Below are 13,514 nucleotides of genomic sequence, written 5' to 3' on the forward strand. Positions count from 1 at the left end.
TAAAAAAGTGAAAGCTCTTCTGTTGACCAGGCCAATAGAGAATCGCCTCTCAACGCTAGTCTAGCAGATAGCAGGTACGTTATTCTGAGCCATAAACTTTCACTCCATAGTAGACCCCAACATTGGCAGTAACTGCCCTACAGCTGATCAAAGTATAGCACAAACAACACATCGCCACATGCCAAGTTAACAGCAATGACTCAGACAACAAACATTAGAGTCTCTCCTACCACGAACGTGGTTCTTACCGAGAGCTCCTTCATATGTCTGCTTTGCGTGGCCACACCTTCTGCACTCCTACAACAGCGTGCCCAATGAAGGGATGCCTCAATATCTTTTTTAAACTCCGTGGATTTCTATAAGATGCCGCTTTGGTATTCCAAACACTTGTACATGTAGTATTTGTCCAGTTTCATAACTGAAAAACTGCTCCTCTTCCTTCTTTCTTAGTTCTTGAAATGCAGCAAAAGTGCAGCACACAGGGCCTGCCAGACTGCCTTAGAGGCCTTACACGGTGCCGGTATAAAGGCTATGAAAGTGTAACTTCACAATTCATTCATCCAAAAAAGCCCAAATAAGCTAGACCAAATCAGTGGTTTAGTCCTAAACAGCGTACAAAAAACACACACAGCCACTCTGCGCAGAACTTGCGCAGTCACATCATGCTCGTAGGCGGTGATGTTATTATTCCCCCACCCGTTTTCAGGAAGGTCCCGCCTCCTGTGCGACGATTGGCTAGAAGGAGGCGGGGCTTGTCCGAATAAGTGTAGGGAAACGCAACAGACAATAGGCCGACTGCTTTTGAGCTTTTGAACTACTAGCCAATCCTAGCACAGGACGCGTGGACAGCACTAGCCAATCACGAGAGCAAAAAGCGGAGCATGCCGGAATTCGTGTGGGAAAGTAAAAACCCCACAGCGTCCTGCTCGAAGACTTATCACTTTTTCCCCCAGCAGCTGGCCACCGCCTCCTGCGGTACAGGAGACCTGTAAAGCATCTCCAGAAAGAACCATGAAGAGACTCTCAGCATCCATACGTTAACACAACGCGATCCAAACCACCAGCTATGAATCATGTGGCTGAGGTTTCTCTCCCATTTGATTGTGAGCGTCCTCGTTTCCGGGCTCCGGTCCTCCATCAGCACAACATCGCTTGGTACGTAATTAACATTTGACTAAATTACGAATTGTCTTAGGAATTGTTTCAGTTTAGTATTACGACTGACTGGCTTTCTAAAGAGGGTTATGAAGTGTTTGCCAACGCTGAACCGTTGGGGAGTTCTGCTAGCTTGTGTTAGGGCAAGGACATCCTGTGAGTGGATGCTGAGGACAGTAAGTGTCCTAAGAGGAGAGGGGAGGGAGAGAGGAGTGGACTAGCAGGCTGCTTTTGTTCATCAATAGAGATAGAAAGTGGCTTTAGAATACATGCAGCATGCCTTATTTTTTCCCAAGAATATCTACATTTTCTAGCACTAATTATATGCAAGAAAATGTCCACATTATTATATCTTTAGAGGTTTGGAATAGCTTATAACAGAAAATATAGCAATACAATTCAATTAGTCTATATGACGAACCTCACAAATTAAACAGTGTTAATCACCACCATTATCATCATCATCATCATCATTTCAATTTATATATTGTCTTATATGCTTATATGCAATGCTTAAGGATGTTTAGGATGCTTTACATTCATATAACTGCATTCATAGTTCACTGAATAGGGAGCAGAGAGTTGTTTATGATTCACCCATAGTCTACACGCCCTGAACCGTCTGCATTATTGGCATTTTACACACACCTACACTACATATTCTATTTTAGGAAGATTGCATATGGTTGTTGTTACTGTCTATAACAATTCACTAGACATTAATAGTGTGCTTGCTTTGTGTGTATGGCTGTGTGTCAGTGGAGAATGAGCCTAGTGAGGATGCTGTATCAGTGCGGGTGGAGCAAGATGCTATTGCACCAGCACACACACAGAACAGGAGTGGTCAGGAGGTCGAACACACAATCACATACCCTTCTCGCCTCATCTACTACCTGAACGAAGACTCAGAGAGCACCTACCATAACCTCAACACCTGGGCCAAGACCCCTGGCCAACAGGGCCAGGTGAGTGCAGTCACTACTGTCATTGTTAAAAGGACTGGTGTGAATGTAATTATAATGTATTGGTAAGATTTCAGCATAATGCCCTTATAATGCCCTTATAGTGCCCTTATAGTGCTAATTTCAAGGTAATGTTTGTGTTAGAGATATTGAACTTTGCAGACTGCAGTATGTTTTGCTTGGGGGTTAGACCTCCCTCTGACTCTCTAGCAGCTGGCTGCAGCTCATTTTCTTGGCAGTCTGCAATGGCTTAAAGCTCAGATTACTGCAAAGCTATAATGGCAAATAAGATGCACTTTTTGAGACGTGTCTAACCTGTGTTAATTCCACTGAGTAAAGGTACAACAGTAACTGTAAAATATTGCCTTTTTGCCTTTTTTCCATAGGTGGTTCATTTGGCCCAAGCCACCTTTCAGCTTGAAGCCTTCGGGTACAGATTCATATTGGACCTCACATTAAATAAGTGAGTATGGGCTATGGCACTCTAAGCTCAACAGAACTATAATACTTGCATCAGAGTTGAAAAAATCTTCTAAAGAAGCATAGCACTGTTATCATGTATTTTACAGTATAGCACACAGAGCCTGTAATATGCATTGTTTGATCCACTATACATGTGTAAAATGCTAATGTATATCAGGTTTCACATCATCATAGCCTGGTCAATAATAGACCATTGATGTGTTGTGGCTCTGTAGTTCAAAGAAATGAACTACTGTATGTTCAGATACAGTGTGCTGTATGAGGTGGCCCTCTAAGTAGCTGGTTCCTGCTGCTTCTCTGTAGGAGTAGCGAAAAGCTTAAAATAGTAGTTCCGCTTTAATGAGGAAACTTAAGGAGATTTAAGGAACATGTATGCATGGTGATTGATAAACCCTCATATCGTCACTGCCAGAACAAAACCTCCTATCACATTGTTTACTAATTGGATAGCCATCATAAATCTTATCATCATAAATCTTCATAGGCTTTATATATTAGCACTGACTATTGCAAAGTGTGTAGTCGTCACAGTTAATAATTAGAAGGTATTTTTCGCAGTGTTAGCACAAAGGTTTTTTTTCTACTTTACTGTAGTCTAGCATAAAGCATATATTCAAGATTATATGTTGTAAAATTATAAAAACCTGTACTTAAATGTGCAATTCTGAGAACCCATAATCAATAACTGCAAAGTATGAATGCTCACTGCTGTTGTTGTTTCACTCATTTAGTGTAGCTTAAAGTCTTTGTAACATCTCATGACACATATGTGGTATGTAGTGTTATTGTGGAGAAAAGAACAGCTCTCTGCTGGCCTGAAGCCTGGGCGACTCTGATTACTGTAATTAAATAGAAAATGGAACATGTCTCTGTCAGTCTACTGCTTTAATTGAAATGCAGAAAAGACTCTCTGGTTAAGAGTATGTGTCTCATGCCCTAAGAATACCTGTCTCATGCCTTAGCTTCTTTCATGCCTGTTCCTCATAATGTGTCTTTAATCTTATCTTCAAAGCAAGCCTTGAGCCTGATGCTTGTAGTAAAAAGGGCAATTTTGTTGTATTAATTGTGATAATTTTAATATTGTAGAAAAACCTGAATTGAATCTTACACACTTCCCCCTTTGAGAATCACAGTTACATTCAAGTCTTTGAGTGGGTGTTAAAAATGTTTGCGGTTGTGGGTGGGTTGTGCCCACGCATCGGCCGCTGTTGTGCACGGCAGAACTAATCTAAATATAGCAGTCTCTCTCTTCATGCAGCCAGGGGCTCCTGCTCTGCTCTCCTCCCCTCACTGCACCTGTGCAGCACAATTCTGCTTAGTCCTCCACATCCCTCTCTCTCTGGCTGCGTGCTAAAATTACCCTACACTCAACCGCTCCAGACCTCTGCTCTGGGAGCCTTTCTGCAGCGCTGCAGAGAAACAAAGGGAGCTGCAGCTTCGTTAACCCCTTAAATTCCTCACAGTATAACAGAGGAATAACAATTTTCACAGTTTTCAGTGTAAGTACTAAATAGTAAGCCCTAGTCTAGAACTAATTAGTCCAATTTTGTAGTGTCTTCACTGGTGCCTGTGAATGTATTTGTCTCTGAGGAGACATGTGTTTTAACCCCCTAAACTACAGACTTGTTATTCAGAAACCGCATCTATACTAATGAAAGTTGATGCAGCGAATTTACGAGATTCTTTATTAATAAAATATATTACAGTCCAGTTTTGCCTTTCAGTTTACTTACTTCTGACAGTGATTGTATTAAAGTAAGGTGTTTTACTAAATTGGAAATAATGTAAGCATTTAAATCAAGTAAATATAGTGCATTTTATTCCTGTATCTATGAAACTAATATGTACAGGACTGTTCAAAAGTCAGAGACCAGCTTTTATTTATTTAATTTCCAGTCAAAATGGCCTTTTAAGTACAAGATATACTGATGTTTCTGAGGAGTTTAGATATAAGATAATCCATCTGCAAAAGACATGGCAAAACCAAAGGAAAATGAGTGAAAAAACAGAACCAAAACAGTTGGCATCAGAAATGAAAAAATTTGATGTAATATACAAACATTGTTAAAGTTTAAAAAAAAAAAAAACGTTTACCTGCCAATCTATCTAAGTATGATAATTGTGCTTAAAATAACATGTTTTGAATTCACTATTTCTGTGATGTCACAAAAACCAACACATTTACATATTTGCATACATCCAGTTATTCAGCCTGCAGCACTTTAACTCCACCCCTTTATGTTAAAGATAAAAGGAGAGCTTGGATTGTCTTTTGAATGAGGCACAATACTGAGAATCCAGTGACAACAGCTCCTTTGCATATAATCAGTCCTAAAGGCATAGTAACAAAAACAGCCTGTTTAATTGATGGATAAACTCCACTCTCGTTTGAGATCTGAAAAAATAAAAAAAAGTGTTTCTGTACATCTTTCCACCATGAGGATAAGTCAACATTATGAGTCTAAAAGGATGTGTAGTTCTCAAGAAGCCCTTACTGAGAAAAATAAATAGACAAAAATCTTTTGTGGATCAAATGAACTGAGCACCAACTTCATCATTATTGAATGTTTTTGGAATTACTTTAATTGTAAGGAGTAGAAAATGCAACTAACTGCAGTGTTAGTACCCCTGCAGATTTCTTTAGATTTCTTTGAAAAACTAAACGCAAGTATGAATGGAAACTACAACAAAGACAATGTGTGGACACACAAAATATTGAAACTGTTGATATTATATTTAGTGGTTGGATCGTTTATAGAATTCTATGTTAAAATATGTTTTCTTCTTTGTTTCATATGCTGAAAAATGAATACCTTATTCTTAGTAGTTGTTTTAACTGGGAATTCAATAAATGAAAGGGTGGTCTCTGAGGTGGAGTGGGATGATTCTGGCTTACTGTGGTTTAGAGGTTTTGCCTGGTCTTAGTGTGGAAATAATGTGGTGATAGCCTGAGCATACTAAAAGAATGGCATTGAAATACCCTGGGAAAGACCCTTTTCAGCTTTGATGTAGAGTTTCATGTGTGTTTCATGCAAACACACATAAAACACACACACATCAATATGTATTTGATGACACCATACACAGTTCTGAAAGTGAGAAATTGAAGCGTGGACCCTTATACAGGCCTTTAGGGTTTAAGGTGTTAAGCCATTTAGACACTGTAGACAAGTATTGTATGCTTGTGATAGGAGTCACTTCTCCAAGGTTAAACAAAAGCCTCTCTGTAGCAGAAAGTCCATTTTTTGAAGTGAGCAGTCAGCTAAGAGAAGAGTGTGTGTTGGCTCTATTTGTGTGTGTGTGTGTGTGTGTGTGTGTGTGTGTGTGTGTGTGTGTGTGTGTGTGTGTGTGTGTGTATGCATACTGGCGCGCTGAGTCAGACTCAGAGGTTTGTGAGAAAATGTTAGAGGATATGGAAGTGAAGGTGAATCAGGCACAGAGCACCAATATTAATGACACCTTTCACTCTCTTGTACATGCAAGTACCCATACATACACACACAAGCATCACTTCACTCTCACAAAGTATGTTTAGCTGATATCATCCTTATGTCTCTCACCATCATTACGTCCTTCAACAGAACATCTTGAATTGTTGTAGTGTAAAAACTGTTAATTAAACTACTAGCCTGTAGGGTTACTAGATGCAGATTAGATGTGCACTGATCATGAATTTTAAGGCCGATACTGAATGTGATGCCGACAAACAATTTTTTGGCCTTTTTTTAAAGCCTGAAGCTAAATGTGGGATATATATATATATATATATATATATATATATATATATATATATACATATCCAGTCTTTAACAGTCCAAACAGAACATTTATAATTATGCTACAATATTTTGGTTTAGCTGTAACAGCAATATTCAAATATACTGCGAATTGCAACACAAATCACATTTAAAAAAAAAAATGCCGATTGCTGATTGTAAAAATCTCATCTAATCAATCTCATGTAATTTAGTATAGATTTATTTTGCCAAATTGCATTTATTCTATCCTGACAACGTCAAAGGCAACTGCTGCTTTATTAGAAGCAAATCCTCTGAATAAAAATAATTGATAAAGATTAAATTTACATGCCCATTTTTAAAGTAGACTATTACAGTATTTACTTTTTATTGTGTGTGTGGAATAAATCTAGCATTGTAATGGCAGTGAACAGGTAGAATTATATGAGGCAGTATCTTAAGGTTTTTTTTTTAACTGAGCAACCTCTTCTACCTCTGTGGTAGTTTCTTGTATTCTGTCTTGTACTGGAGCCAGACTAGGCAACTTTTGAGACATGATGTCCAAGCTCAGCAGACTAAGCCCACAGCTGGAGGAAGTCATAGTGCTTATTCTCCCTCTGTATTACAGTGACCTACTGTCCTCCGATTATGTGGAGATTCACTACGAGGACAACAAAACCATCCAGTCAAAGGTTAGTGCTCTGTTCTTACAGCGTAATGCTCTGATTCCACTGCAGCAGACATTACCTCATATACCAGAGTTTATTTTCATCTCAGACAACACAGTCATGAATGATAAGGTATGAATTAGTGTTTTGTGTCTGTACGTTGTGAAGCACATTGGAATCATATTTATACAAAGCACACTTTTGCATGAACAGCATGGATGTTAAAGTATAGTACATGCATACATTTGTGTTATATTAGAGGCAGAGTTTGGATGGTGAATTTAGCAAAGGATTTGAAGCAGCAAGCAGGAAGATGGATAAATGTATAAGAATGTCAGTGGAAATTTCATTGAGTTAAAGAGACAGACAGACAGGCTGGAAAAGGCAAGATATTGTGTTTAATGAATGGAGAGTGAGACTTTTTATTTTATTGAGTTACAGTGACTGCATGAGGTGATAATCTGGATCCGCAAAGAAAAAAGAATGAGGGACAAAAAACTGGAGAGTGAACACATGAATAAAGATTTGTATTAGAGGGATACAGGAAAGAGCTGAGAGGGAAAGACAGAAAGAGATAGGATGAGAGAAACAGAACATGAAGGAGAGGGGAGAGCTGAGAGAGAATCAGAGCTGAGAGCGATGAAGAGAGCTGATGGAGAAAGAGAGCTGAGAGAGTGAGAGTGAGAGAAAGAGAGTTGAGCAAGCAACAGTAAGAGGGGCAGAGCTGAGTGAAATAGAGAAAAGGAGCTGAGAGAGAGAGAATTGAGTGAGAGAAAGAGAGCTAAGTGAAAGAGAGAAAGAGGAAGAGAGAGTTGAGTGAATGAGAGAGAGCTCAAGATGCTGAGAGCTAAGTCAGTAAGTGAGTGAGCTCAGAGAGTTAGTGAGAGAGAGAGAGAGTGAGCGCAGAGAGAGAGAGTGGGAGAGAGAGAGAGCTGAGTGCTGCTGAATTAGGAAATGGGCTGCTGGATTTGTCAGTGCTGACTGAGCAAAGCTCTGCTGGCTTGCAGCTCAGGTCATGTGACCAGCCAACGCTACTCTGCAGTAGCAATGCAGCGTGGGAAACCTGTCAGTGAGAGAGAGAATTATGGAATGAGCCAGAGAATAAGAAAGAGAGAGAGGCTATATGAAAGTGAGAGAATTAATTAGACAGGAACAGATTGAACTAGACGGAGGGTGAGAAAGAAGGAAAGAGAGGTTGAGAGAGTGGGTCTGGGAACAAGATTAGGAGAATGAGCAAATGAGACAGGGTGAGCGTGTCCTCTTCTCACCCTGAGACTACATGCTGAGTCACTGTACTAGCAGATAAACAGACCAAACAGAGCCACACCATGTGCTGCATGCAAGATTAAACTAACCTGACTTAAAAAAGATAAATAATCAAACTGCTGTGTTTCCATTGTACCTGGATTAATGGTGTGTTATGATGTCATTTAATAATAACACTAATAGTGATATTTAAATGATTTGTATTGGAGATGTGCATTCCACTTTGCCTTGGCAGAACTGAGAACTCTTCTTGTAAAATACAGAGCCCATGTGCTAATCCTACTACTGCCATTACAGACTGCTATGGGAAGATTTATGATAGCCTTTTCCTAGTGGGACACTTCTAGTACAACTTAATTACATTTGGGATTCTAAACTACTGTGCTGGAGTAATGCACTGTATGCCTGATATTGTCAAAGGCAACCACTGCATAGAATTTTGCTAAAGGGAATGAAATACAAGAACTACACTGGTGCACACTTCAAGATGCATAGTTCTTCAAGGGTACTCTAGTAAAGAAAATGGTTTTATATACACTGTGTGCACAATTATTAGGCAAGTGAGTATTTTGACCATTTTATCATTTTTAGGCATATTTTCTAACTCCAAGCTGGATAAACTTGAATGCTTAATGGATTTAAGCATAGCAGGTGATGTGTATCTGTGTAATGAGGGAGGGTGTGGCCTAAGAAGGTCAACACCCTATATCAAGGTATGCATAATTATTATGCAGCTTTTTTTCTTTAGGCAAAATGGGCCAAAAAAGAGATTGAAAAAGTAAAACTCTGAAAAGTAAAAAATGATCAAAAGTCTCTCAGAGGGATGCAGAACTCTTGAAATTGCTAAGATATTGGGGCGTGATCACAGAACCATCAAACGTTTTGTTGCAAATAGTCAACAGGGTCGCAAGAAACGTGCTGAGAAAAAAAGACACAAAATAACTGCCAAGGATTTGAGAAGAATCAAGCGTGAAGCTACCAGGAACCCATTATCTTCCAGTTCTGTCATATTCCAGATCTGCAACCTAGCTGGAGTATCAAGAAGTACAAGATGTTCAGTGCTCAGAGACATCGCCAAGGTAAGGAAGGCTGAAACCTGACCACCACTGAACAAGACACATAAGCTGAAGTGTCTAGACTGGTCCAAGAAGAATCTGAAGACAGATTTTTCAAAGGTTTTATGGACTGATTAAATGAGAGTGACTCTTGACGGACCAGATGGATGGGCCCGTGGCTGGATCAGTAACGGGACAGAGCTCCACTTCGAGTCAGACGCCAGCAAGGTGGAGGTGGGATACTGGTATGGGCTGGTATTATTAAAGATGAGCTGGTTGGACCTTTTCGGGTTGAAGGCTCAAAATCAACTCCCAAGCCTACTGCCAGTTTTTAGAAGGCACTTTCTTTAAGCAGTGGTACAGGAAGAATCTGCATCTTTCAAAAAGACAATGATTTTTATGCAGGACAATGCTCCATCACATGCATCCAAGTACTCCTCTGCATGGCTAGCCAGTAAAGGCATTAAAGATGAAAAACTTATGACATGGCCCCCTTCCTCAACTGACCTGAACCCAATTGAGAACTTGTGGGCAATTCTTAAACGGGAGATTTACAGTGAAGGAAAACAATACACCTCTCTGAACAGTGTTTGGGAGGCTGTGGTTGCTGCTGCACAAAAAGTTGATCGTCAACAGATCAAGAAACTGACAGACTCCATGAATGGAAGGCTTATCACTGTTATTGAAAAGAAGGGTGGCTATATTGGTCACTATTTTTTTTTTCTTCTCAGAAATGTTCATTGGAAAGCTTTGAGTTGTTTGTTTATAATTCTCACTTGAACAGATGAAAATAAAAAAGTGAGATGGGAAAATGTGTGTTTTTCGTTTAGCTGCGTAATAATTCTGCACCATTATAGTTGCCCAATAAATGTGCACATATAGATATTCTCCTAAGAAAGCCAATACCTCACTTTATTTTTCTTAAACATTCATGTTTGAGGTTTATTAACATTTTGGATTAACTGAGAGCACTGTAGTTGGTCATTAATAAAAATAATCCTCAAAAATAAGACTTGCCTAATAATTGTGCACACAGTGTAGAACTTTTAACATTCAAAGAACCTTTTGCATGATGGAAGTGTTCTTTGCATTGTGAAATGGTTCTTCAGATTAATGGAGAATGTGTTGTAGATGCTGGTTCTGTATATGATCTAGGAAAGGCTCTGTATAGCACTGTAAAGGGTTCTTCTATTGTTACAAGCTTGATGTTGTTACAATAGCAGACTCTATTTAGTTGCTATATAGAACCGTTTCCTTAAAGGTTCTATATAGAACCATCTACAGCACATTCTCCATCAATCTGAAGAATCATTTCACAATGCAAAGAACCCTTCAATCATGCAAAAGGTCCTTTGAGTGTTCATGGTTCTATATAGAACCATCTTCTTTATTAAAGAACCCTAAAAGAACCTTCTTTTTAAAGTATGTGTGTGGCACCAAGAAATGCTACAAATTGGAACTTGGTACAAAGTGTGCCATGATCAAATAAAAGATTGCTCTAGAGCAATTTTAGGAACACCATGGTTATCCGGGAAGTGCTCTTACAGTTAAATTTTGAAATATATTAATGATCACTATTCCTGTTTGTGTTCACTACATTCATTACTGTTTTATTGTGAATTTCAGATTTTGTTCCCTTGACTTTGATTCATTGCTTTTATATGTCTGTTTGGAGACGCTGCTGGCAAGAGCCTGGCTCATAAATCAGCTCAATGGAACAATAGGCCTGCTTCTCTTTCTGTGCTGGAGGTTCACTAACCACTGTTTTGTTGTCCGCAGTGTTTGCTCCGGCATTCCTGCTACCACATGCAGAACAAGATTTGAACTTCAGACTGATTTCAGCAGTTTAATGAATCATTTGTTTGTAAGATCTCTGCTCATAGTGTGACCTTGTGTGTGCGTTCTCAGGGTGGTGAACACTGTTATTACCGTGGTCAGGTGAGAGGGGTTGAGGCCTCTCGTGTTGCTATGTCAACCTGTAATGGTTTGCAGTAAGTATAAGAACACAGCATTTCTAAGCATCCTATTTAGTAAAGACTTCAGTAAAAGCCTCATCGCTTTCATTGATGTTTCCTGCTTTTTCCCCTCCTCCTTCTTGCTGCCAGTGGCATGTTTGATGATGGAGTTCATGTGTATCTGATTGAACCTTTGAAACAGACTCACTCTATTGTAAGTGCTTTGCATTTCTTTACAAATCAAACTTTCAGACAACAGTAGGTGAGTGCAGGGCACAACCTAACACAAGGTAAAATATAACAGATTTTATTCAAATGGATCAAAGTAGTATGTGCTTGTTGTCATGTACTGGTGTTCCTAAAGCACTGTGATCTAGACATTTTCACAACAATCTGACAGCCATCTCAAAATTCACCCAGAAGACTGTTTTTGTATGATGAACAGTGTTTTTCAGTATTTCTCAGTTGTGTATACTGTTCACACAATTCATGTCTATATTATTTTAATCACCCTCTTGGTACCTGTATTATGCGCCATAAATGCATAAAATGATTGTACTGTGTTAGTCCTATATAGCTTCATATGTTTCCAGTAATTAGAAGAAAGCTTAAAAAATATTTTTAAGATGTGTCCACATTTTACAGATTTTAAGATTATTCTAAAATGATGATTGTAAAAGCAGAAAAATGGAGGTCAAATCTCAAGGAAGATAACTACACTGCTTGAAAAACCAACCTACACCAGCATGGCTAGTCACCAGCAAAACCAGCATATATTGTGTTTTGAATGCTGGTCTGTTGCTGGTTCAGCTGGTCACCCAGCATGACCAGCTAAACCAGCACCTGACCTGCTTAAACCAGCATAGACCAGCATGGAAGTCATGCTGGTCTGTACTGTTCTTTTCAGCAGGGGAGACAAAAAGTGAATGTACAGTAAAGTTAGAGACCACCCTTTGTTTAATTAGTTTCCAGTCAGCTGTTCACTTTTCAGTGTCAAAAAAACCCCTAAAAAACACATATAAAGTATCTCACAAAAGTGAGTACACTCACTTTTACACTCATATTTCTGCAAATATTTTATTATATCTTTTCATGGGGCAACACTATATAAATTAAATGCGGATATACATTAAAGTAGTACAGCTTGTATAGCAGTATAGATTTACTGTCCTCTGAAAATAACTCAACACACAGCCATTAGTGTCTAAATAGCTGGAAACACAAGTGAGTACACCTCACAGCAAACATATCCAGATTGTGCCCAATTGTGTTGTTGTCCCTCCCTGGTGTTATGTGACTCATTAGAGTTACAAAGTTCCAGGTGTGAATGGAGAGCAGGGCTGTTAAATTTGGTGTTTTGGGTACAATTCACTCATACTGGCCACTGGATATTCAACATGGCACCTCATAGCAAAGAACTCTCTGAGGATGTGAGAAATAGAAATTCGACAAAGATGGCCTAGGCTATAAGAAGCTTGCTAAAACCCTGAAACTGAGCTATAGCACGGTGGCCAAGGTCATACAACGGTTTTCCAGGACAGGTTCCACTCTGAACAGACCTTGCCAGGGCTGACCAGATATGGTCAGTGTCATATCCAGAGGTTGGCTTCAAAAATAGATGCATGACTACGGCCAGCACTGCTGCAGAGGTTGAAGAAGGGAGTTCAGCCTGTCAGTGCTCAGACCATACCCCGCACAATGTATCAACTTGGTCTGCATGGTCATCATCCCAGAAGAAAGTCTCTTCTGAAGCTGATGCACAAGAAAGCCCGCAAACAGTTTGCTAAGGACAAGCAATCCAAGAACATGGATTACTGGAACCATGTCCTGTAGTCTGACGAGACCAAGATAAACCCTGGTGAGGAGTACCAAGACAACTGTCTCTTGCCTACAGTCAAGCATGGTGGTGGTAGCATCATGGTCTTGAGCTGCATGAGTGCTGCCGGCACTGGGGAGCTGCGGTTCATTGAGGGAAACATGAATTCCAACATGTACTGTGACATTCTCAAGCAGAGGATGATCCCCTCCCTTCAGAAACTGCGCTACATGGCAGTTTTCCAACACAATAATGACCCCAAACACACCTCCAAGATGACAACTACTTTTCTGAAGGTAAAGGTGATGGACTGGCCAAGTATGTCTCCAGACCTAAACCCAATTGAGCACCTGTGGGGCATCCTCAAGTGGAAGAAGGAGGAAGGTGCATGGTGTCTAACATCCACCAGCTCCGTGA

At 39.7% G+C, this 13,514-nt stretch overlaps 1 protein-coding gene across 5 annotated transcripts in view; it reads left to right on the top strand.

Annotated features, from left to right (window-relative positions):
* Positions 1-891: 891 nt before the first annotated feature.
* LOC108424345 (disintegrin and metalloproteinase domain-containing protein 23) overlaps positions 892-13,514 on the top strand; it is a 38,502-nt gene continuing 25,879 nt past the window's right edge. For all 5 annotated transcript variants that reach the window (XR_005130390.1, XM_017692327.2, XM_017692325.2 and 2 more), the window contains exons 1-6: positions 892-1,155; positions 1,915-2,120; positions 2,504-2,580; positions 6,966-7,029; positions 11,235-11,317; positions 11,432-11,495. Coding sequence is in view for 4 of the 5 variants with exons in the window: in XM_017692327.2 (XP_017547816.1) it covers positions 1,074-1,155; positions 1,915-2,120; positions 2,504-2,580; positions 6,966-7,029; positions 11,235-11,317; positions 11,432-11,495 (576 nt within the window). In the remaining variant the exon portion in view is untranslated. The remainder of the gene's footprint in view (positions 1,156-1,914; positions 2,121-2,503; positions 2,581-6,965; positions 7,030-11,234; positions 11,318-11,431; positions 11,496-13,514) is intronic.

Source organism: Pygocentrus nattereri, chromosome 6 (assembly GCF_015220715.1).
Source record: "Pygocentrus nattereri isolate fPygNat1 chromosome 6, fPygNat1.pri, whole genome shotgun sequence".
Classification (NCBI taxonomy): Eukaryota; Metazoa; Chordata; class Actinopteri; order Characiformes; family Serrasalmidae; genus Pygocentrus; species Pygocentrus nattereri.